Below are 23,973 nucleotides of genomic sequence, written 5' to 3'. Positions count from 1 at the left end.
TTCAGAGCTGAAAGAGGCAGGAGGAGGAACATACGTGAATAATGGCCTCCCAAGAAAACTCAGCGCCGCGGAAGCTTCAGTTTGGCATCCAGGTTCGATACGCGTCGCGACCAGGGGAACTAGAGCCCTTCCCAAGCCCGTTTTCGGGGTACTCTGACAGAGTCAAAAGGGAACTTGGGCGAGAGGATAGACGCGCCTATCAAGCCCAGGCTCTGCAAAGCAACGGGCTCCAGTCGGGGCTTGAACTGCCGGCGGTGTCGGAGAGCGGGTGTTCCCATGAGTCGTTCAGGGACTATGCGCCTCTCGAGATCCTGGCCGGCGGAAACGTGCGCATCATGGACCCGTCCACGATCCCGCTCGCCAAGAGAGATGGAAAAAACATCAGGTCCAAGTACTGGCTGATCCGGAGCGGGCTCGAACACGAACGGCCAAAGGCCTTCGTGGGCTGGTACAATACGGAGCTCAACTCGCCTATCCTACCCGAGGAGGGGGCGACTTACGGCTTTTCCCGGGTTGCCCGGGCTCTTTGCACCATTTACATGGCCAATAAAATTCACCAAAGCAGGTCCTGCGTGATGCATTTCCATGTAAGTCCCGTAGAGGGACTCGAGGTCCGGCAGGCCCAACGAGCTGCCACACTCGTCTTTTTGCTTGAAGTTCCCCTTCTGTTCCGCTTGAGCATCAGGACCCGCGGTAATCTGCCCCTGGAGCTCGAACGGGGCGCGACCTTTGTTCTCCAGAATCGGGAGATGTGGCCAGAGGAAGAAGTCTTTGCCGACGAGGTCGAGACCTGGCTGTCTCGCTCCTTTCTCCAGACCCACCGTGACAAGATGAGGCAGCTCTGGGGCGCACTCGACATCGAGGGCGTGGGCAAGATGATTGAGGCCGATCAGAAAGTGTTCAGCCCGTTTGACAAAACCGCTCTCAGGGTGGACTGCCATCTCCATCCCGATGGCACCCGGGACTATTCTCTCGAGTTTAGTCACGCCCAGGCGAGCTTCAACATGCCCTTTGTCAACAACTGGACCAAGCTCTTGCTCCTCATCGTCAAGCTGGCGGACCTGCCTTGCCAGAAGTACTCGAAACTGGTCGAAAAGCTGTGGGAGATTGTCGATGGTGTCACTGACAAGTCCACCATTTGGCCACAGTTGCTGAAAGAGCTCAATGCCCAGACGCCTAAGACATGGAACTACAGCATCGACGAGGCATATTGGGCCACGCGGGTGCGGGAAAACATGGACCCGATGAATGATTACCCCGGTGTCGGGTTTGGTCATATGGCCATGGCGGAGTAATGTTCGGATCGCTGTTCGTGGGGGGTAAGCATATGTGTCAATGTTGGCGGGCTTTCAAGGAGCGCCCAAGAGAACTGAACAGTTCAGGGACGCTTCCTGAGGTGGACTATCCAAGGACATCATGGATTGATAATTTCCGGTAGCCCGGCTCCAGGTCATCATCGTACATGTCGTGCCTCTTCTCCATATTCTGCATCATCTTCAGCCGACATGAGCAACATACTGCTGTCCAAAGGTCCAAGACCTGTCCATAGGTTGTAACCCCGAGATGAAATATCCACATTAACAGATGATTCGCATGGCTCTTCTTAATTTTTCCTCTCGCGGCAGGGCGTCATTACAGTAAATAGCGATAATCAGGAGACTTGTCGCCCATGGCCGTCTTCTGCTCCTTGGACAGCGCCTGCGCGCCAGCCCTTGCGTTTCTCCGGTTCCGGTTAGCCTTCCAACAGGCCCAGGCGTATATAGAGCACGCTACGGTGCCCATGGCGGCAAAGCCGAGAGACACGGATAGACCCGGGACGTATCTGGGCCCGTCTTTTTTCTGGAAGATGAAGACGGCGACTATCCCGCCGAGATTGCCAAATCCGACCTGCCAGGCGCTGCCGATGGAGCGACGGTGATGCCCGCCCAGGTTCATGTTGAACCAGCAGACAATGATGGGCATGGCAGTGAAAGCTCCGGTGGCGTAGAGAAACAGGGCCGCGTATTGTAGGTTGCGGTGATCGCCCACGGCGATGAGGATGGCGAAGCCGGCGATGCACAGGAAGATGGAGACGAGGGCAAAGGCGAAGCGGTGCCTGAGCCGGTCGGAGAAGTAGGCGACGAGCATGGAAACGGCAAAGGCGACGGCCCAGGGGGGCACGCTGTGCAGCTGGGTCGCGATTGGGCTATACCCGTAGCCCTTGATGATGAAGGGGGAAAAGTACGCATATCCGTAGGCAGGCACGATGAGCCCGAGATACATGAAGCCGCCGAGGATGACTCGGTAGTCTGACAGGGCGTCGACGACGTCGCGGAAGGTGATGGGGCGCTCCGCGGCGGCGCTGCCCTGGTCGAGGCGGAGGCGGGCAGTGACGTATTCTTTTTCATCGGCCGAGAGCCAAGTCGAGTCTTCGGGGAAGTCGGGGAGGAGAAAGAAGAAGAAGAGGCTGACGAAGACGGTGAGGCCGCCCTCGACGATGAAGATCCAGCGCCAACCGCTGAACCCGCGCAAGCCGCTCATTTTCCCAATGGCGGCGGCAAGAAGACCGCCAAAAGCACCAGCGAGTGTTGTGCTGTTGAAGAAGAAGGAGTAGCGCTTCTGGGCCTCGTGGCGGCGGTACCACATGCCGATGAGGTAGAAGGCGCCAGGGAACATGCCCGTCTCGAAGAGGCCGAGGAAGAAGCGACACGCGAGCAGGCCGCTGTAGTTTTGGACGAGCCCCTGAAGGACGGTCGTGAGTCCAAACAGAAACATATTGGCAGAGAGCCAGACGTGAGGGCGGAAGCGCTTGAGCAGGATGTTTGAGGGTATCTCGAAGACGCAATACGGGACGAAGAAGATGACGAGGGCCGTATTGAACTTGGTGCCCGTGGTACCGAGGCCAAGGTCTTTAGACAGGTCAAAGAGGTCTGCATTGGAGATGTTGACTCGATCTGAAGGCAGTTCGACGTTGTTAGTCCTGATGATCAAGGGCCAGAAGCAGGCACGGGACTGTCTCACCGAGAAAGGCGAGCAGATACATGATGCAGAGAAAGGGGACGACGCGCATGTCGATGCGGGCAATGAGCTTGCGCTCTGTCGTGTGAGGCGGACAGGCGGGGAGGCTGTTGTTGTCGTCGTCGTTGTCGTAGAGCCATTGGCGCTGCTGTCCGGGGGGGTCGTCGCGGGCAGCTTCGTGGGAGCCGTTGAGCGACGTGCTCGTCTTGATGCCCTGGACGGCCATTGCGGTCTTGGTCCGCAGTCTCTGCTCGTCCCAGCAATCGTCTGTCTCGTCTCCGCTCGTCCCAGCAATCGTCCCTGTCGTCTCTGCCCGGCTCACGGTGTGGTCCAAGGACGGCGCGGCGAGGTCAGCCAAGGCAGTTGTCGTCGGGCATGGTCGGTGGCCAGGTAAGCTGACGGCGCTGGATTTTATAGAGGCGGCAAATCTTCCCACAGTCGCCTTCGTCTACGCTGCATCGGGCCAAGTCGTCTAGCCTGGAGGTTGGACGTTGGATCCCCCCACATGTCGGATCCCCATAAGCCCATCGCGCCCCACGGCGCTATGCCTGCTTGGGCAGTGCATCAGCCGGGGGCTGCTGCCGGTGCCAAGAAGGCACATTGGCATGCAAAGCCGAAGTCTCACGACCATCTGAGCGAACCTAAAAACGCTATTGCGTTTAAGTTGCGTTTAAGGACTAGCTATATTTGAAGACTTGGAGCTTTGTGCGGTTAAGAAGAGAAATCTAGAGAAAGAAAAACCAAAAACATATAGCAGCCGGTAGTTGCTAGTCGCTACCGACACAACTACTAATTTGCCGGCTTGTCGGGTGACCCGCTCGCTTAAGTGCCCCCCCCCCAATAATGTACTGTACGTTACATAAACCATAATTTAAATTTCCTAGTCCTATATCTAACCTGTAGGCTGGTATACTACGCGGTTATAAACTCCCAAGTAGGACTCTGAGGCGACTATATAAAACCCTCGATCGAAATAATATTGCCACTGTTAAAAGGGCAAACAATATACGCCACTATAAGCATTGGCTTGTATATAGCAAGCCCCTTGCGTAGACATCTACGCGGCCAAATTCAAAAGGGTCTATAGGCCCGCGTGTCGTGATTGACGAGATCCCTAGCGCCTTTATGGTAGACAACCAGCCCTCCGGTCTTTACGTAAAAGAATCGGGGAATTTGACTCGTTGTGATGAATGGGTGCCCACAAAGGTTCGGCTGTTACGAGAGGGGGTTGGGACTGCATACAACCCTAGAGGAGTCCTGCGCGATGGCCATGTATCGCCGCAGCTCCCTGTTCAACCGCTCATGCCAGCCAAATGTAAGTCCTTGGATGTCTCGTTAGAGAGTAATCGCCACTGAAAAACTCACCTAGGTCGAACAAAGACCGGACAGAAAGTCTCGAATGGTGTTCACTGCGGCGCGGGACTTGGTCGAGGGCGAAGGGTGCCTCATCTCCTCTTTCGACTGCGTTGAAGACACTACACTCGAGATTAGGCAGAGAGTCCTGCTCGACATGTTCCAGTTCTCCTTTATCTGCGAGCGATGCATTAGGGAACATACCCGAGCATAGCTGCCTTTGAACAACACAGCGTGCATTTGAGGTTCAACGTTGTCGGCAGTCAAACGTGTCATGAAAGGCAGGGAGTGGGCGGAGGGTTTGCGGACAGTTTAGCACATCATGGATCCAGATTGCGCGGGCCTGGCCGCGTGATTTCTGCTACTTCATCTATGCAATCCAGCCAGCAATCTGCTGCTAGCTCTCTCCATGTATTCGACGCGTATGAGAGGGCATTCTTCCCCGGCATAAATATACGAAATCTTGTGCTTTCATTGACGGTTTCAATAGCTACGCCTCTTGATATACGCCCTCTCAAGCATCTTTTTGAGAATGGCTCTCGAGCTGGCACGGGAACGTAGTGTTGAAAGCTAGAGAGCTATCTGTCTCAAGGAGCGGAATAGGGCATCCTTATATATCTAATAATCTAACAATAATCCCTTAGATTATTGTTCGTAGTCCTTAGATTACTAGTGATCCGGCCGTATACTTGGTGATCCCTTAGTGCGGCTCACCTAGATCACCATGATCACCGTCTTAACCCGAGTGATCCTCGTGATCCTTCGTCTGATTGGTCCGTCCCCCCGACCATTGTTCCGGGTCGCCTTCCGCGCATGACCATGGCCGGTACTGTGGTCGTAACATAAATGCCTCATTCCTCGGGCTTTACAGTACCTTAAGTCCGGCCCCGAAAGGTTCTTCCGTTCCGATGTAATTGTTTATAAAAGACCACTTGTCCGCCGCCCGATAGCTAGAGATTCTCCATTTTTAATCACCTTAATTATCTACCGATAAATTCCGTTACGATACTTTTTTGAGGTTATGAGCCCCGGCTTGCTCTATTAAGCCAAGAAATCAAACACGGATAGAAACCTTATCCGACAATTCCTCTAGCCTTCTTAATCGCTGCCCTATCTACGATAACAATATTAAGTCGATCAAACGCATAGTACCTTCCCTAAAAACGCTATACTACCGAACATAAATAAGATGGCGGGGCAAAAGGAGTACGAATTCCCTAGGCTTAAGGGAAATTCAAACTATACCCTTTGAACTACTAGGATAAAAGCTATCCTTATTAAAGAAAAGCTTATTGCAGCTCTCGAGCAAGCAAATCACTCTAAGACCGGGTGTAAGGGTATTCACCCTTGGTGAGGGTCTGGGCATTGGCCTAGATCCTAGCCGTTACGTGTGCGGAGCAGGACGGGCCGCACGCACATGCGCGCATTTAGCAGCGGCAGGTGCGACGCATAGTTAGATCCTTCATGCTTGTTATCACATGGAAGTCACCTGCGGCACATCCCTCTGCCTACCCCGTAACACCGAGGAGGCTTTAGCCTTATTATTCCTCCGAGTTGAGGACGGTTCCCTTATGCAAATTAAGCACCTAAATAATGCTAAAGAAGCGTGGGAAGAGCTTAGAAAGCTATATAATCCTTCGAACTTTGCGTCGAATTATTTACTTATTAAGCAGCTCTTTAATCTTAGTCCTTCGGACTTGGATTTAGAGAAATACCTTTGTAAGGAGTCGCAGCTCGGAGCAATCATGGTCTGAAGAGGCGGAGTGAAGGTTCTGTCGCCAGTGGTGAGGGATTGTGCCCCATCGCCTGTCCACTTAATGCTCGGTACAGGGGTGTAGAGGCTTATGGTCACGTACACGACATTGAGGCAGCGTTTAAGCCGGTGGAAGTCAGCGCGGTAGTCCAAGTCATGCAGCTGGCCGTCTCTCATGATGGATCGAATCTCTTCCGAGAGCCAGTCCTGGACCTCGGGATGCGCTGATCCCCGGACTTTTCCATGCATTTGCTCTTTTTCGTCCCGCAGCGTTGCTTCTGGGATCAACGTGATTATGCCTGGAGAAACGCACTACGTTGCCAATAAGGCTGTATGAGAAGGGCTGTCCGGTCCGCCGCTGTAAGCTCGGCTCCTTTTTCTAGGACACTGTCCCTTTTCTGTCGATAACGTCTTAGCTAATGACCTAGAGAAGGCATATACATTGGCTACAAACCGAGTGCTTCCAGATCGAGCGAGGCGTACTAGGTATACTAAAGAATGGCCGAGAGCTTCGTGTTACCAAGGACGATAGAATCATTCAAGTACCTCCTGGCACCCGGTGAGCTTTTCTGCACCTTCATAGGAGCCACTCGAAGCCCGGTGAATCGGTATTGACGCACCCTGTCACGGGCTGTGCCCGGCTGGTGGACCCGGTTGTACCGGGTCCGGTGGGTCGTGCTCCGGTGGCAACACCGGCCCCGCTCCGCGGACCCAGAAGCTGCGAGAACATTCCGAGAAGGGTAATATAAGCTCGCACTCGAGGCTACGCCTCGAGTTCAGCTTCTTTTCCTCCTTAGCTCTAGATAGACAACACCTAGGCACCTGCTTGTTGAATAAACTCGGGCCAGCCTTTCACATATCTAGAGCTCCTTCTAAATACCGCAAGCTGCAGACTGCTCGTCAGGATGGACCAGCAGAGTGAGAGCCCAAGTCTCCAGCAGCAATGGATTGACCAACGCATTCAAGAAGCGGTCAATGCGACTCTCAGCCCTCTACAGGACCAACTTTCCTTGCTGATGGAGCAACTCGGGCGAGCGCAGCCGCAGAGCGCCGACTTGCAATCGCCGCCAGTGGCACGAGGATTGGGCGAGAGCACGCCTGGCTTGGGCACGCCCTCCCAAAACCTGCGGTACTGGAATGCGGAAACCGTTGCCCAACCCACCCAAGTATGACGGCTCACGGAAGAGCTACTCCGCCTGGGCCAGGCAGATGCGAGACAAGCTGGACCTTGATGCACACTACTACAGTGGAAATCGCGAACTTTGGTACCTCATCAACTCATGTTTGGACGAGCGACCACAGCAAGTGGTCGCTACCTTTACGCCGCGGAGGCCCTGGGGTAGCTACGACCCCAAGAGTTCATGCGATACCTCGACCGAACCTACCAGGACAGCAACATCAATCCCGCGCTGCTGCCACGCTGAGAACTATGCGGCAGCGCGAAGACCAACCTCTCGCGTCCTTCCTTCCCGATTCGAACAGGCATTAGCTGAAGCCGGGGAGCAGACTGGCCGGACAGTGCAAAGATCGTATTTCTAGAGAACGCAATAAATGCACGCCTCCAAGAGAGTTTGGTCACAGCCGTCCTACCCGACGACTACCAGGGATGGCTTGCGAGAGTTCAGGAAATTGCGGGCAGATTGGAGAGACTGAAACCCGGTAGGCAGCCGACGTCGACTGAGCGGACGCCTCAACAGCTACCAAGGCAACGACCCAAGGAGGAACCGGAGGACCCCGACGGAGATGTTAAGATGACGGACATCAACCGTATTGGCCACGAGTCGAAGGGTCGTCGACATGTCGATAAGAAGCCGAAGGATGAGCGCCGCTGCTATCGCTGTGGTCGGACGGATCATCTTATCGTGGACTGCCCAGCCCAGGTGGTCTTTCCTGGCGAAGGGAAGCAACAGCGACCTAAAGCTGCGCGCATGAAGAAGCCCGATGCCGCAGATGATTCGGAATCAACCGCAGCATCCAGTGAGGACGAGTCGGCGGAAAAGACTAGCCCCGGGCGAAAGCGGGCGCCGGGGCCTGCAAAGGCAGACATCCGGGACTGGGAAGCGTTCAAGCCACGAATGAATAGTCGGACTGTATTAGTCAACGCGCGGGTAAACCGAGGCTATCGAATACGCGCCCTTGTCGACTGTGGATGTGACTGCTATGCCGTGATCGACGAAGCCCTTGTTCGGAAGCTGCGGATACCCTTCGTCGACTCGAAACCACGAGAAATTGGGGATTCTCAGAGTCAGCGAAGAGTGTCATATCCCCTGGGTCGTGGCTGTTGTGGTCGAGACAGCTGGATTTGACGAACGTGTCTTTGCATACGTGATCCCAAGCCTGGGCCAGGACATGTTCCTCGGCCGGCCTTGGATGGAGAGAAATCACGTCGTGTACGATGCTGCCAAGCAGCGAATGTACCATGGGAGGGCAGGTGTGACGATACGCCTCATTGGGCAGGAAGAGCCCGCCAAGATACGCGCGATTCGAAGCGCAAGACTCGTGTCGGCAGCCGTATTCACGGCGGAATGTCGACGCGCAAAGAGACGCAAGAAGTGCAACGCGATCTCGATTCATGCAATCAGTTTGTCGGATATAGAGAGGGCGCTTCAGCCGAAGCCGCCAGTCGATCCGAGCGAGAAGGTCCCGGCAGAAGTGCTGAAAGAATTCCGCGACCTATTCTCACCAGGAGAGGCAATGAAGCTGCCGCCACATCGACCGGGTGTGGATCATGAAGTCAACCTGCAGCCTGACAAGAACGGCAACGAGCCACCCCTTCCGTGGGGCCCACTCTACAACATGTCACGAGAAGAGCTGTTGGTCTTGCGAAAGACCCTGAAAGACCTGCTGGACAGAGGATTCATCCGAGCGAGTAGCTCAGCGGCTGCCGCGCCGGTGCTGTTCGTGCGGAAGCCGAATGGAGGGCTGCGATTTTGTTGCGACTACCGAGCGCTGAATGCAATCACCAAGCGCGACCGATACCCACTGCCCTCATCGCGGAGACCCTGCAGAATCTGGCCAAGGCTAAGTGGTTCACCAAGTTGGACGTGGTGGCCGCTTTCCATAAGATCCGCATGGCTCCGGGACATGAGGGAAAGACTGCATTTCGCACGAGGTTTGGGCTCTACGAGTGGCTCGTGTGCCCTTTCGGCCTGAGCGGCGCCCCGGCATCATTCCAACGATACATGAACAGTGTATTGCGCGAATGGCTGGACGACTTTGTCACAGCGTACCTGGATGATGTACTGATCTACTCGAGCGGTTCGAAGGCGGATCATGAGGCTAAGGTGCGACGAGTTCTCCAAGCACTCGCCGACGCTGGGCTGCACCTAGACCCAGCGAAGTGCGAGTTTTCGGTACAAGAGGTCAAATACCTTGGGTTCATCGTCAACGCAGGAAAGGAATCGCCTGCGACCCCGAAAAGCAGCGCGCCATCCGCGAATGGGAGGCCCCGACCACGGTGAAGGGTGTCAGAAGCTTTCTGGGCTTCGCCAACTATTACCGGATCTTCATCCCCGACTATGCCAAGATCACGCAGTCTCTGGATGCCCTGCTTAAGAAAGGAACTGCCTTTCATTGGGGACGAGCGGAGAACGAGGCGTTTCAGGAGCTGAAGCGACGATTTTGCGAGTCACCGGTGCTCAAGCAGTGGGACCCGAGCCTCCCGACCTTTTTGGAGACGGATTGCTCAGGCTACGCATTGGGAGGCGTCCTGTCGCAGGAAGGCCCAGATGGACGTCGACACGCATGCGCCTTCTTCTCGAAGCGACTTTCGCCAGCGGAGTACAACTATCCCATTCACGACAAGGAGATGCTTGCCATCATGAGATGTCTCGACAACTGGAACGCCGAACTTAGGAGCTGCGGCCCATTTACAATCCTTACCGATCACCGCAACCTGGAGTATTTCATGACACGCCAGAAGCTCACGGAACGGCAGAGCCGTTGGGCAGCCGAATTGTCCCAGTTCGACTTCAAGCTCGAGTATCGACCGGGAAGCGAGGCTGTCGTGCCTGATGCGTTGTCCCGCCGTGAACAAGACAAGCCACAGGGCATTGACGACGAGCGGGAACAAGGAAGAATGATACAGTTGATACCGGATAGTGCCATTCCATCATCGACAAGAGCATGTATCAACGCGATGAGTTCTGACTGTTCAGAGGCATCCACCCTGCCGAAGATGAAGGTCTTCGAGGTAGCGGACCTGCAGCAACTCTGGGACGAAACGGTGGCGAAGGACTCGATATTCCGGGCAGCCTATAAGGCAGTCCGCGATCGCGAGCGTGCCTTCCCGCCCTCGCTGGGCCTGAAGATCCAGATTTCAGAATGTGCGATCGACGCAGGCAAAAGGCTGACATTCAGAGACCGTATTTGGGTGCCGGGTGGATCCGGAGAGGAGGGTAACCAGGAGGAAGCTGAGAAAGACCAGTTGAGAACCCGCATTGTGCAGCAGTCGCATGACTCTGTTGCGACCGGTCATCCCGGCAGGGAAGGTACGCTGGCTATTGTGGCTCGGCGATTCTACTGGCCTGGGCAGTCCCAGCTGGTTCGCCGGGACGTAGCCAATTGCGACACCCGCGGCAGAGCACACATCTGGCGCCAGTCGAAAAGGGGGTTTCTCAAGCCTCTGCCGATTCCAGATCGACCCCGAAGCCATTTGTCCATGGACTTCATCACAGATCTGCCGCCTACTGGACCGAGCAAGGCAAGGTACCTGTGGGTGATTGTGGACAGACTGACAAAGGCTGTGACCCTCGAGGTGATGGACAACATGGAAGCTGAGCAGTGTGCAAACCGTTTTCTCCAGTGTCATTACCGATTTCACGGAATGCCACGGTCCATCGTCAGCGACCGCGGGAGCAACTGGCTAAGTAGGTTCTGGAAGAGGTTCTGCCGTCTTGCAGGTGTCACGCAGAAATTGAGCACGGCCTATCATCCTCAGACGGACGGAGGGCCAGAGAGAATGAACCAGGAGATCGAGGCCTACCTGAGAGCCTACGTGTCGTACGTGCAGGACGACTGGGAGAACTGCTCCTGCCGCGCAGCTGGCACTCAACAATCGTGAATCCGCAGCGACCAAGATCAGCCCCTTTTTCGCTGAGCATGGTTACCACGTCGATCCCATCAGCGTCGAGGAATCGGAAGAGCCACCGAGGCATAGAGAGGAAAGCAGAGCTGATAGCCTACTCAGTCGCCTGCAGGAGGTCAATGAGTACATGCAAGCAGTGATGGCCTCCTCACAGCAACAACAAGAAGAGGCTGCCAACGCAAAGCGACAGCCTGCGGAGCGATTTGAAGTTGGTGACAAGGTGTGGCTCTCGATGGCAAACTACAGATCGCCACGACCGTGCAAGAAGCTCGACTGGCTGCATCACAAGTACACAGTCACGAAGGTAATTAGTTCGCACGTTGTTGAGCTCGATGTTCGTGGCTCAATTTACCCGCGATTTCATGTTGACCTTTGCGGCGGGCGCATCAAGATCCGGCTCCTGGCCAAAGGTAGATGACGCACAGCCACCACCGGTACAAGATGAGTCCGGCACGAATCTGTGGGATGTCGACGAGATTCTCTGCGCGAGATGGAAGAAGCGGGGACGAGGGAATTCAGGCAAGCACTAGTGCGATGGACGGGCTACGCAGAGCCGACTTGGGAGCCAGTTGAGTGGTTGCAAGGAACAATTGCGATGAAGGCATTCGAGGACAAGTACGGGCCAATCAAGACCAATGATGGCCCTAGGGAGAGGTACGAGACGCTGGCAGGAACGCAAGAACCCCGCAGACGCCGACCTGGTCGGAGGACAAGGGGGTAATGTCACGGGCTGTGCCCGGCTGGTGGACCCGGTTGTACCGGGTCCGGTGGGTCGTGCTCCGGTGGCAACCCCGGCCCCGCCCCGCGGACCCAGAAGCTGCGAGAACATTCCGAGAAGGGTAATATAAGCTCGCACTCGAGGCTACGCCTCGAGTTCAGCTTCTTTTCCTCCTTAGCTCTAGATAGACAACACCTAGGCACCTGCTTGTTGAATAAACTCCGGGCCAGCCTTTCACACACCCCAAGGCATCGATTCTGGGCGCAGCCTCAAGGCTTAGACCACAGCTTCGACCGCCAACTAGCTAATCTAGTCCATAGGGAGAGCACGGTTTAATGGTCGAAGCACTTCGTTCGGTACGCATGATCACGGCCCAAGGGGAGTCGATTGAGGTGTCGCGGAGATCTCATGCGAATCTATTCTGGGGCATACGCGGAGCGGGCGCCAACTTCGGCGTCGTCACATCTGCCACTTACAAAGTTCTCCCACTGATTAACGGCGGCAACGTCCTGAACGTCGACCTTTATTTTCCACCGGGCATGAGCTCCGAGTACTTCAGGATCATCGAGTCCTTTAACAACAAACTGCCGGCCAAATTGGCATCAATCACTGTTTTCATGTGGAACAACACCACAAATCAGGTCATCACACCACCCCCGAGGTTATGGACGGTTCACAGTGCTGACATCACTTTAGACTCAACTCGCAGCTAACTGGGTCTCCTATGGCCCCGAAGAAGAAGGCCGCAAAGCTTTGGCTCCGATTCTCGCTCTAAAGCCTTCTTTGTCCACAATCAGCAGCGTTCCGTTGAACAAGCTCACAGCCACTTCAGGGGGCAACTTTGACCGAACGCTCTGCCAAGTCAACGCGGTGCGTAGCTTCTACAGCCTCAACCAGAGGAACTTACTCGGCGTTTGGATATCAGAGGGCGTTTAAAAAGATGGCAAGTTCTTGGTCGAGCATCCTGGCGGCCGTAATAGTACCCTTTCATTTGAGCCTTTTCCCAACCAAGCAACTGCGTCTCTAGGCGCAGACGAGACGGCGTATCCTTGGCGAGATGCGATAGGATTCATGTAAGAATGTTCCCTGTTTCTCGCATTGCGTCATGGCTCGTTATGAAAACAGTCACAGCCATGTGCTAACTTGCGACTAATCCCCTAGAGTTCCCAGATTCTCATGGGAAATCGGAGATGATGCGACCGCAAAAGCCGCTGGCGAATTTGGACTCGAGATACACAACGAGTTAGCACGCACCGCTGGATACAATAGGCCCACGTGTTTCGTTAACTATGCCCGTGACGATGAGGGCCTAGAAAACATCTACGGAAGAGACAAATTACCCCGTCTAGTTAAGTTGAAGAAGGCGTGGGATCCAAATAACGTCTTTGGCTTTTACCACTATCTTTCAGCAATAATTTAAACTTAACTCTGAAATACAAACGTGCTATTTATTATGTTTTAAACTAGAGCGCTAAGTAATCGAACGTCAAGCATAAATGCCGTCGAGAGCCTGAGGGCGGCAACGGATGCCCGCGGCGTCGACGTTGTCGTCAACTCTCTCGTCGGCGACTTGATGCACGCGTCGTGGTCGTGCCTTGCGCCGTTTGGCTGCTTCGTCGAGATCGGCAAGCGGGAGCTCGTTGACGCCGGCCGCCTCAACATGCACGTCTTTCTCAAGAATACCACCTTTACAGCCCTTGACCTGTCGGAGCTCTTTTACGCCCAAGATGCCTTTTACCGAACCATGCTTTACGAGTGAGTTTCCCCCCAAGTCTCTGCAAACATAGTGAAGCTGACAACGCCGAAGTCTCACTGCCGAATCATTGTATCGGGCGGGCATCACCAGGCCCTCGCCGATTGCAACGTTTGACGTCGCCGACATTGCGCAGGCATACCGCCACTTTACCACAAAGGACCGCGTGGGCAAGATTGCCGTTTGCATAGACAAGGCCCAGAGCCGCGTTCCAGTGCGTTGAGTTCATGCCAAACGAGATGCGGCAGACACTAACACCGTCTTGACAGGTCATGCCGTCGCAATACAAGGCCGTGTTTGACTTCAACAAGACATATCTTCTCGTAGGCTGCCTCAGCGGTCTCGGGCGCAGTCTCAGCCGCTGGATGCTGTCACGCGGCGCCCGCAAGTTTGTCTTCCTCGGCTGCTCCGGGACCGCGACAAGCCCACGGCGCAGCAGCTCGTCTCCCGCCTTGTCGACGCCGGCGCCGACGTCACCATCATTCGTGGCGATGTGTCAGACGTTAACCGGGTGCGCGAGGCCGTTTCGGCGTGCACGGCCAAGGGTCCCATCGGCGGCGTCGTCCAGGCGGCCATGGGCCTCCGCAAGGCCCTCTTCACCAGCATGAGCAACGACGCTTGGCACACGGGCATCCGGCCCAAGTGGCAGGGCACGTGGAACCTACATGACGCGCTCGAGGGCCACGACGAGGCCCTTGACTTCTTTCTCATGACGTCCTCGCTCTCTGGCAGCTGCGGCACCGCGACCGAGAGCAACTACTGCGCCGCCAACGGCTTCCTCGACGCCTTTACACGCTGGCGCCGCGGCCAGGGGAAGCCCGCCATCTAGCTCGGCCTCGGCATGATCTCCGAGGTCGCATCCCAATATCCCGTGGGACTCAGGCACATGCGGACACGATGCGCGGGCGGACGAAACAAGGGCCAGCTTACAACATCAGATCGGCATTTACGTCGAAGCCGCGTCGTTCAAGGTGATAATAAGCCGCCAACCGATGATGCTACAGCTTCTAGCGAGGTTCCCGTCTTGAGTGTATTGCACCAATGCATCCTATTTCGCAAGCAGATAAGTTATACCGTGATTTATTGCTATCAATCACTTGACTGCAGCTCTGGGCTTACCTTCTCGCTTTCATCGGCGCGAAGAGATACTTTGCGGCGAGTTACGTAGTATGTCAGTGTGAGGAAACCACTAGGTTGTGCAGGCAAAAGTGAAGTGACACTCCAACAGATGACCCGGTAGTGGACCCTATATGCCATGGAGGTGCTGGTGGCAGCTGACAGTCAGATTCAATTTATTCATGCCTCCGCCTGGTCAAGAACCTTAGCCGCTATAGCCATGCATCGTAGTTATACCACCGTCATCCACTGAAAGCGCACTGAATCGTCCGCATTGAATCCCGTGACTTGTATTATCCGTAGCTACTAGAACACCGGTAGTTCCCCTGCCCTCCTAGCATGCCCTCGCAAAGCCGGAGCCGGAGCCCATACTAATTACATGGCGGACCTTCGCCTTGGGAATCACCTGCAAACTTCAGCTCCTGTGTAATAGTAGGTATGTCTCTCCAGGGTCTCGGTGATTACCCGATTCGCGTGCCCCTCCATCTCAGACACCAGCCTCGCCTCTGTTTCTCTCGGTTCTTCGTTCTTCTCCACTCGAGGACTACGGTATCTTGCTGACATGTGATCAACCTTAACTTAGTTGCGGTGTTACGGGCGGCCAAGTTGGGCCCTTCTACCTTTCTCTGCCCGCCGCAACTCTATTGCGTTTGTGCGAGTGTTACTCTCCGTGCGCGCTGCAACGCTGCTTGGGCCATTATAAGCTTGCATTTCGAGCACGTCTTTGGCCCAAGAGGTGACGAACATGGCTGACTCGGGCCATTTCCGAGCAAGCTCAAGCTCTCTCTCTGTGTGTTCTTTGGCTGTCTAGGCCCCCCCTCCATTCACTAATCTCTATTACCACGCAGCGTTAAGGCGCGATAGGTAGTTCGCTATTGTTGAAATCTTGCATTACGCAGCGTTAAAGCGCGGTGATCATGGTTGAAGTCCCGCAAGGCCGCCGCCACACACGATGGCGGTCTAATTTCCTTGCACCCAGTTGCCTCGTGGCTATCCGACATTCGAAAAAAACTCAGAAGAGAGGCGCGAGAGGTCCTGCCATCGCCGAGCCCCCTCTTCCAACACCCGTCCTTGACCAAGGTTGCCGAGTCATCAGCTGCACACTTCGGATTCTATTGGATGAAACACCTTGACCTCGAACGACCGGTGAGGCTGTTACCACCCCACAGCCCGCAGCGTCTGGCCTCGCCCCGATCCCTCAGAGCCCAAAATGCAATGCGACTTTCCTGGCCATCCGCGTAAGCAAGCGACGTGCCGCCCGGCGGCCATGACCTTTGGCCTTATTTGCCATGTAATGCTGATTTGTCAAAAGACAAAAAACTCCGGGAGGCCCGGGCGGACGGTGGCCGATTGCATCAATGTTTTCGCCGCCCACAATCTCAATCGTTCCTAATGGGGGGGGGTATCATGGCGCCCTCCACGACGATCCCACCACGCCAATCTGGTGCTGGTTCAATCGTTCCCTTGAGGGTCCTGCCGGGTCGCCTCCACTGTCTGAGACACACATGCTCGGTGCCTGAAGCTGCTCCCAGGTATGACATGCCGAAGCCACTTAAAAGGAGTGAACGCGGTTGCTTGTCACGAGTCACGACTCGTCGAGGACCGCTGATCGTCCTGGGCAGCTCTTATCGGCCGCTTGTAAAAGACACTTCTCTCCCAACCGTCGATGTCGTCCACAACGGTGTCCCGGACAAGCTCGTAGCGTCCCAGCTTGGGCAATATGACGGCCCAGACCAGCCAGTAAAGACCGCCGGCGAATATGACGCCAAAGCCAACCACGCAGTGGATGTAGTAGGGGAGATTTTCATAAATGTTCTGCCCGTCCTCAGGGGGGATAAAAGGGGCGACGACGAGGTAAATGTTGCTGAGCAGGAAGAAGATGGTAACTGGGAGGGTCGCCTTGAGGGGGGGGTTCCAGTTCCAGGATTGCCGGTTGCGGTAGAGGTGGATTAGGGCACCGGCGACGAAGACGTTGATGATGGCGAGAGGGTACGAGATGAGGCTGGGTGACAAAATACGTCAGCACTGAGGTCTTGAGGCCCTAGAAAGAGAAGGGAGCGGTTGCAACGATCGAGGGGTTCACTCACTTTAGCACAAAGTTGTAAGCGTCGCCAGCCGGCGGGGCAAGGACGGTGATGGCGGTGACGAGCCAGTGCTCAAAGAGACCAGCCAGGGGAGCGTTGAAGGGACGGTTGCTGGCCCACAGGCGGGAAAAGGGGAGAATGCCCTCACGGCCGAGTTCCTGCACGAGGCGACCCTGGGAAAAGATGACACTCATGACGTTGCCCAAGGCCGAGAGGGCAACAAAGACGGACATGGCGCGCTCGGCCGATTCGCCGAGGGTGTTGCGGAAGAGCGAGGCGGCGACGAGGCGCTTGGACTCGAGAATCTCCTCCTTGGAGACGGCGGCAAAGTAGGAGACATTTGCGAGGATGTAGAGAATGGAAATGGTGCCGATGCCGAGGGGAGCGGCGTACTTGAGGGTGCGGGTAGGGTTCTTGGTCTCGCTGAGGGCGTAGTTTGCGTTGCTGTAGCCGACGAAGCTCCAGATGACGTTGTAGAGGGCGGTGACGACGCCATAGGCGCTGGCCGTGGTGCCCTCAAAGGGCCTGGAGAAGTTGTTGTTCTCGCGGACCTTGCTCAGGTTGAAGAGCGGGGCGATGATGATGACGATAATGACGAGAATCTTGAGGATGCCGAGGAAGTTTTGCAAGCGGATGCCCCACTTGAGGGCGACGCCGTGGATGAGAAAGGCAAAGGTGAGGCAGGCGAGGGCGATGCCGCGCTGGTTCCAGCGGGTGACTTCTACCCTGGCGGCGTGGAGGATGTACTCGCCAAAGATGACGGAGTTGCCGGCCGCCCAGCCGAGCAGGACGACGTAGCCGGTGTAGAGGCATGTGGTGAGGAAGCGCGGCTTACGGTAGACGTACTCGAGGTAGTTTTTCTCGCCGCCGTTGCGCGGCAGGCCGGTGCCGAGCTCCATGTAGACGGCGGTGCCGGCAATGGCGATGACCATGCCGGCGATCCACATGAAGAGCGAGAGGCCGACGCTGCCGGAGAGGGAGAGGATGGTGCCTGGGGTGGCGAAGATGGCGGTGCCGATGGTGCGGTTGAAGATGAGGAGGGCGGCCGAGGGGATGCCGATCTGGCGCTTGTTTTCGCGGGCGACCTCGAGATGGCCTGGCCGCGTTAGAGAGGGTTCGCACAGTCATGATGCGGCTCCCTGCCGGCACAAGAGAGGGAAGCTGGGAGAAGAGAACTGACCAGGCTCCGTGTCGTGAGTGGCCGAGGCCGAATCGCTGTTCTTGACGGTGACTCCATCGTCGCCCTTGGCAACTCGCAGGGCCGCGACGAGGCGATCCATGGTCGGCGGCTTGGGGGTATCGACAGTAGAGAGACACTAGCACGCGCAGCGGCCAGCCCAGGACGAAGCAACTGACGAGGTCGGCGAGGGGAGAGAGTTCAGGTGCAACAAGAGTCGGAGCCGCACCCTCCAGTTCTTATATGCCCGACAACACAGAGGCGCGGGTGGGTCGCTGTCGCTGTCGACATTGCAGAAACCCACCAGAAGGGTCCGTCTTCAGCGGGTCGCGGCGATGGTGCCATCGTACCCCTTGGTTGACGACTTTTCGTCGGCATTGCGCGGTCTTTGGGGAGCCAAGAGGTCGGGGTGGGCTGCGGCAGTGGCGGACGCTGGGACAGAGGGTGCGGCTGCCGTCTGCTGTGTGTCGGTCGACTGGAAATGGGTTTCTCAAGGCGCGTACAGCCATACAGTCGGCGGCCGACGAGGGAGCATTGGCGAGACGGGACGAAGAGGCTCCAAGCAACCCAGGTTGGTAGGCGCGCAGACCCACGTGGAGGACGGGAGCTTACTGTACTGTAGATTAGGCCGTCCAAGTATTTGATATCCAGCATGCACCTGACTCCAGCCCTGCTCTGATAGAGACATACATCTTCAGTGGCTCCGCCCGCCGAGCCCCGCTGGAGATGAGTTGCTGGGCCCGCCGAAGATAACCTGCCGGCCCCGCTGGGCCCGATGACGCGATCTGCCTGCGGCCAATCAGAAACGCCGACGGCGCAAATTCTCTCGACATTATGTGGCTCCAGTCAATTCCACCTTGTAATCGGATCCCGCAGAAGAGGACTGGTCTCGTCTCGTCTTGTTTATTTCGGGCCCCATCTTCAAGTTCGCCGTGCTCATGTATGTCTTAGCCCGTCCATCAATGTCTCACTTTTTTTTAATCTCGACCCTGGAGCGTGCGGGGAAGGCGTCAACCACCATCATCACCAGACTCCAATGCTCAGCCGCAGCATATTAGTTAGTGTACCTAGGTATGTAAGGTATGTATGTAGTATGTACTACTAAGTACTGTAATAGATAACTTGGGCCTCGTGCACATGCGTGACCAGTCGATGTGCCATGCTGCTGCCATGTTTCCTCATCGCTCCTGGTGGCGCTGCGGCTCGCCGTGCTCCGTTCCCCGTGCCTGCATGCATGCATATCTGACTGAACGGCCCGCGAGAGACCAAGGCACTGCATGGCTGACTCTCTCAATGTTATCCCAGCTGCCGATGTCGTCTCTGAACAATGTTGACCCGGCTGGGGGTAGGCAGAACATGTGAGCGGTTGCGTGATAGTGGTCGAGTTAGCTGTTGTTGGGTGCGTCTCTGTCTGCCCTTGCATCAATGGCTTGACATGCACAACCATGAAACGTCGAATTTGAACTTTGAAACTTTTTTTGAAGGCTATCTAGCCCATCGTGAGCTTTTCCTCGTCGTCGTCAAGAGTATCGTATCCCGTCTAGCGAACATGACGGCATCTACATCAAGTCATGGTCTAAACACCCATCGGTGCCCATCCTCCTCATGCCATGCCTTCTCCTTCAATAACACATTAGTACCTGGTACAAACCAGGTGATTCTCGGTATGTTTGCTCTCCCTCGGTCGCATCGACAGATCATCACCGTTTAAGCAACACCGCTCTTTTCGGTAATGGGCACCTTCAGGGTCACGCGGTCGCAGCTGATTTCGCGGCGGGAATACTCCTGACCCATCTGCCACTTATCATTCTTGGTCTCCTGCTCATGGCACTTGAGACCGACGTTGGCGCCGCCGCTGGCCTTGAAGCGGCTGTTCTCGCTGGCGCAGTTCCACGAATGCTCGAGCTTGAGCTCGCCCGAGGCCCTGTTAAAGGTAAAGGTGACCTCGTCGGCCGAGTTGGCGGCGGGCAGGGTGCACTTGTAGGGCACGTTGCCGTAGAAGAAGTCTTGCAGCTGCGTCGACGCGGCAAAGCACTGCGCCGTGTAGGGGACGGCCGCGTTTGTGAGGCTGAAGTTGACGGTGCCGGCCGAGTTTTGGTGCGCCGGCGTGGTGAAGACGTACGAGGCGTGGTATTCAAAGTCGCTGACGCTCCATTCTGATACCGCGACGGAGTCGCTGGTGCAGGTTTGGGGGGCTGGTGCGGGTGCGGCGATGGCAGAGCCGGCGAGCACGAGAGTCGAGGCCAAGAGGCTACGCATGTTGATGGCGATGTAGATGTGGTGTTGTTTGTAAAGCGGCTGGGACGCAGGACTGGCGTAGCCGGGAGAACAGATGGAGGAGAGTGGTGAGGCAAGTGACGATGATATAAGGGATGGATAGAGGGAGTGGGAGTGTTGATCGATGTCTGGTTCGATGGAGACAGTAGACAGATGATGATCAGGCTGGAGCAATGGAAAGAGGGGAGCTCCTCGGCCTACTTATAGGTCTGATGAAGCTGATGAAGCTGCAGCCGCAAAAGCCATGGTCTTAGTGTTAGGTAGTGTGAGTGAGAGTGAGAGGAGGGGTGGAACAATGGGGAGGTTGGAGAGGGAGGCCAGCCAAATGTCGCCCCCCTTCTTCGACGAGGACCCTTGATGGGCCGAGTTCGGTTCTCTACCGGCCCCAACGGGAGTCGGCGCATGTACAACAGCAGCTGCTTGATGCCTCGTCATTACTGGATGACGTAGCGCGGGCCTCGTATCGTGGGTAGGCAGCGTACTGTACAGCAGGATAAGCAGGAGCTCGACGGCCCGCCCGCCGGGGCATCTCCAGTGGGAGTGGAGGAGTGGAGCGCTGTAAGTCGATCCCTTAGCGGGGCCCAAGGTCCGGGACGGCCGAGGGGGAGACTGGACGAAGGACTTTGCAATTCTCTTACTCCATGTATTCGTATTCTTAGTAATTAGTATTGACCGCCGTCTTTCGAAGCAGACGTACGGTGCCTTGTGCATGCGCAGCTTGTTGATCCTACGTTACTGCAGCGCCGGCGCCCCTTCAGCTGCGGCGGCCTCGATGATCCAGAAAGCCGTAGCCTCTGCCGAACCGTGCATCGATAGCACACTCTGCTCTGCATTGTACTTGCATTGCAGCCTTTTCTCTCTCTTGTTTTCTTGCTCTGCACAATTCTCCTCGGCAACGTGGTCCATGCAACCTTGTTAAAATCCCCGAGCTGGTCCGGACCCACGCAGCCGGGGCCAATCCCGCAAACGGCCTCGCTTCCGTCCACCCTTTCCAGCCAGGAATAGCCTTTCCTCCTGCTCATGGCCGTGTCTACCGGCAGTCCCTTGCTCGACGGGCTTTGTTCGACTGTGCACCGTCATGAGGTATGGATGATGCGGGTGGCATCACGGATGCCTCGTGTTACCCGGTTTAAAAAAAGGATCCAGACCGCATCGTCAGCTCGTGCACGTTCGTCATAAACAGTGACACGCTCTGATTAGTGGCCCACGCTCTCTCTCCATCACGGCTTGTGTCCCGTCAAGTCACGACAGTCTGAGCTTAAAGCGGTGACGAGCAGCGGCCTCCTCAACGGCAAACATGCACACGGCCGCCCCGGCAGATGCTGAACCAACACCACGCACGAACCATCAGCCTCCCGTGATACAGTGGCTGGGATTCAATCTGCTTTCCCCGCCATTTCCTTTTCTCCCCAGGCCATCGTAACGGCCAGTGCGGGGGCAGCAGGCATAACCAACATGATCCAAGACCAGCATCTGGCGCGGCACACGGACGAAAAAGCAAGGAAATCATCCCTCGCAAGAACCCATGACTCCCTCTCACCCGAGTACGAAATACTGCTACCCCGTCGCACAATACGATACACCCCGTGCGACCCGTCCTGCAATGGCATCGTGGGATAGATTGCCGACGGGGCGGGTCGGCGAGTCTTCCCCCGAGTCTCCCCCCGAGTCTCCCCCCGAGTCTCTCTCCGTCCGCTTTGCCTGGAGATGCATCCTCCTGCACAAGTCTCGTACGCGAGCAGCGGAGCGTGCATCGGGCTTTCGTAGGTCTCGACCACCATCCGTGGCCAAGGACGCGGTTGCCCGGACACTCAGGTAGCCGCGGATGCAGGGCAAAAGGGCTATACATATGTGCGCAGCCGGCAGTGCTTGCTTGCCTGCGTCCGGATGCGAGGCATCCAAGAGGCCACTTCGGGCCCAGACATTTGCATGGAACCATCTTTTACGCCCAAGAGGCCTGCATGGGCATTGGCTCCGGAGCCAATATCAAGATGCGCAGGCATTCAGCGGCGAAGGACGTCAGCCCACGGAGAGGCAATGTTCGTATTGGCACTTCGTATCATGGCAGCGTTGCACCCTCTGCTACTTCGTACTTTGACCAAGTGCCGCCCCTCCCCCCTCCATGCTTCCCAGCGGGTGTGAGGCCGGGACCCGGCAGCCCCGGCAGGCAGAGCGAAGGCCCCCGAGCCGGCCGGCTTGGCTCCATGTCATTGTGGAGACGACGGATGCCCACAGCGCCGTGCTCGAGGGCTTCTTCTGCCCATCAGCTTGACGAGAGCAACGAGCGGTGAACGGAGTGAAGGTTTCTCAGGCAGACCCAGCGTTGCCCGGGGAAGCACTCAGATGGACAAGGTGCAAACCATGCCTCGCAATCGGGGGCAAATCCACCGTCCAGGAACCGTTGCGGTGAGCGAGGGCCCGTTACTCAGAGCGGCCTCTGCCCCAAGCTCCCGAGACAACACATGTCATGGAGACGATCTCTCGTCCAACCTGGTCCCTTTCCGCTGCACATGACGGGCTCACCCGGTCGCTCCTCTTTCCGAATCGGCGAGGCCATGACGGTACCGCCGATAAGAGCACTGTACTTTACTCGTATGTATAGTCTATTTTTTCCTGCCGGCAAGCCTCGTGCCTGGGTATTCGCACACGCATGTACATATAATGAAAGCTGTGAGGCTAATGCTGGCTGGTAGGGAGGGTGTTGCCCCCGTCGAATTGGCTCCCGCCCGCCACCCCGTCAAGGGGCCACCGGAAGCGTTGAACAACATGGCGCCTGCGAGATTGAGAGCCGCTGGGCCATGGGTGGCACAGGGGAAGAACAAATGACGCCGGCCACGGGGATGCCGTGAGACCTTGTCTCCTGCTCATGCGCGGTATGACAGTCAACGGCAGGCTGTGCTCGCTACCAACCGCACGAGGTCGATCGCGGTGAGCCTGTGCGTGATGACAGTGGTGTAAATGTAAATAGGAGCCAAGTACTGTACGTGGCACAAAACCCGTCCGTACACCCACCGTTGGGGCTGGCGGGTCATGGAGAAGACGGTCAGAGGCGCGAGAGTGTGGCTGCGTGCCCAGTCGGCCCGTCAACGTCGAGGCCCACGACGGCCAACGGGGCCACGTTCCCCTGGTGCCTGGCAGGCTGTCTCACGGGGGCTATGGTGTGCAAGGCGCTGCAGGTTACCTCATGTATGTACAGATGACCGCAGCTCCAGCCCAGCTGGATACGGGCACGACGACACATCGTGGCTGGGTCTGAGCATTGTGCCAATGAAGAGGCATAACTGATGTCCGTGGAGAAAATTGGCTGTTTGTTGTCTCCTGATGCTTTCGAGTCCCGGGAATCCATGTTCCGATGCCCCCATCGAGCCATTCATGAACCACGATACGGGCTGGCCAATTGCCTCGTGCCCCCTTGCTGACACGAAGGGGCAAAGGGTTGTCTTCCTTTCTTCATTCGCCATCACCACCTCCCAGGTGGCTGTTCTCGGGGCAACGAAGCTACGCTCCGCCTTCTAGTGACCTTGAGAGACATGTATGTGAGCTGCCGTCAGCCGGCGGGCCTCGTGCAGTGTATAATTCCACCCACGGCCATAAATTACTTGCGGACGAAAATAGGCTCTTTTCCCCGAGCCTAGAGCAGCGGGAGTGGCTTCCCGCCC

General features: G+C 56.4%; 7 protein-coding genes across 7 annotated transcripts; 4 read left to right on the top strand and 3 right to left on the bottom strand.

Annotated features, from left to right (window-relative positions):
• Window positions 1-41: 41 nt before the first annotated feature.
• HRG_08922 (uncharacterized protein) lies at window positions 42-1,295 on the top strand (the record flags this gene model as incomplete). Its single annotated transcript, XM_044867393.1, has 1 exon — window positions 42-1,295. One exon carries the CDS (start codon window positions 42-44, stop codon window positions 1,293-1,295), a length of 1,254 nt encoding a protein of 417 aa, XP_044717414.1.
• A 337-nt stretch (window positions 1,296-1,632) lies between these two features.
• Window positions 1,633-3,223, bottom strand: HRG_08921 (major facilitator superfamily domain-containing protein; the record flags this gene model as incomplete). Its single annotated transcript, XM_044867392.1, has 2 exons — window positions 1,633-2,933; window positions 3,001-3,223. 2 exons carry the CDS (start codon window positions 3,221-3,223, stop codon window positions 1,633-1,635), a joined length of 1,524 nt encoding a protein of 507 aa, XP_044717413.1.
• A 1,038-nt stretch (window positions 3,224-4,261) lies between these two features.
• HRG_08920 (uncharacterized protein) lies at window positions 4,262-4,564 on the top strand (the record flags this gene model as incomplete). The annotated part of the gene is made up of 2 exons (XM_044867391.1): window positions 4,262-4,312; window positions 4,367-4,564. 2 exons carry the CDS (start codon window positions 4,262-4,264, stop codon window positions 4,562-4,564), a joined length of 249 nt encoding a protein of 82 aa, XP_044717412.1.
• Window positions 4,565-8,899: 4,335 nt separating this feature from the next.
• On the top strand, window positions 8,900-11,165 carry HRG_08919 (reverse transcriptase (RNA-dependent DNA polymerase) domain-containing protein; the record flags this gene model as incomplete). Its single annotated transcript, XM_044867390.1, has 4 exons — window positions 8,900-8,972; window positions 9,071-9,449; window positions 9,497-10,475; window positions 10,554-11,165. The coding sequence occupies 4 exons, from the start codon at window positions 8,900-8,902 to the stop codon at window positions 11,163-11,165; spliced, it is 2,043 nt and encodes a 680-aa protein (XP_044717411.1).
• A 2,315-nt stretch (window positions 11,166-13,480) lies between these two features.
• On the top strand, window positions 13,481-14,489 carry HRG_08918 (KR domain-containing protein; the record flags this gene model as incomplete). The annotated part of the gene is made up of 4 exons (XM_044867389.1): window positions 13,481-13,662; window positions 13,715-13,874; window positions 13,930-13,983; window positions 14,085-14,489. The coding sequence occupies 4 exons, from the start codon at window positions 13,481-13,483 to the stop codon at window positions 14,487-14,489; spliced, it is 801 nt and encodes a 266-aa protein (XP_044717410.1).
• A 1,865-nt stretch (window positions 14,490-16,354) lies between these two features.
• On the bottom strand, window positions 16,355-18,140 carry HRG_08917 (amino acid permease domain-containing protein; the record flags this gene model as incomplete). Its single annotated transcript, XM_044867388.1, has 3 exons — window positions 16,355-16,778; window positions 16,864-17,956; window positions 18,041-18,140. The coding sequence occupies 3 exons, from the start codon at window positions 18,138-18,140 to the stop codon at window positions 16,355-16,357; spliced, it is 1,617 nt and encodes a 538-aa protein (XP_044717409.1).
• Window positions 18,141-19,744: 1,604 nt separating this feature from the next.
• Window positions 19,745-20,296, bottom strand: HRG_08916 (alternaria alternata allergen 1 domain-containing protein; the record flags this gene model as incomplete). The annotated part of the gene is made up of 1 exon (XM_044867387.1): window positions 19,745-20,296. The coding sequence occupies one exon, from the start codon at window positions 20,294-20,296 to the stop codon at window positions 19,745-19,747; it is 552 nt and encodes a 183-aa protein (XP_044717408.1).
• Window positions 20,297-23,973: the final 3,677 nt, after the last annotated feature.

The sequence above is a fragment of the Hirsutella rhossiliensis genome (genome assembly GCF_020360975.1).
Source record: "Hirsutella rhossiliensis strain HR02 chromosome Unknown scaffold00011, whole genome shotgun sequence".
Taxonomy (NCBI): Eukaryota; Fungi; Ascomycota; class Sordariomycetes; order Hypocreales; family Ophiocordycipitaceae; genus Hirsutella; species Hirsutella rhossiliensis.
The sequence above is the reverse complement of the archived record's forward strand: the minus strand, read 5'-3'. Positions and strand labels throughout refer to the sequence as shown.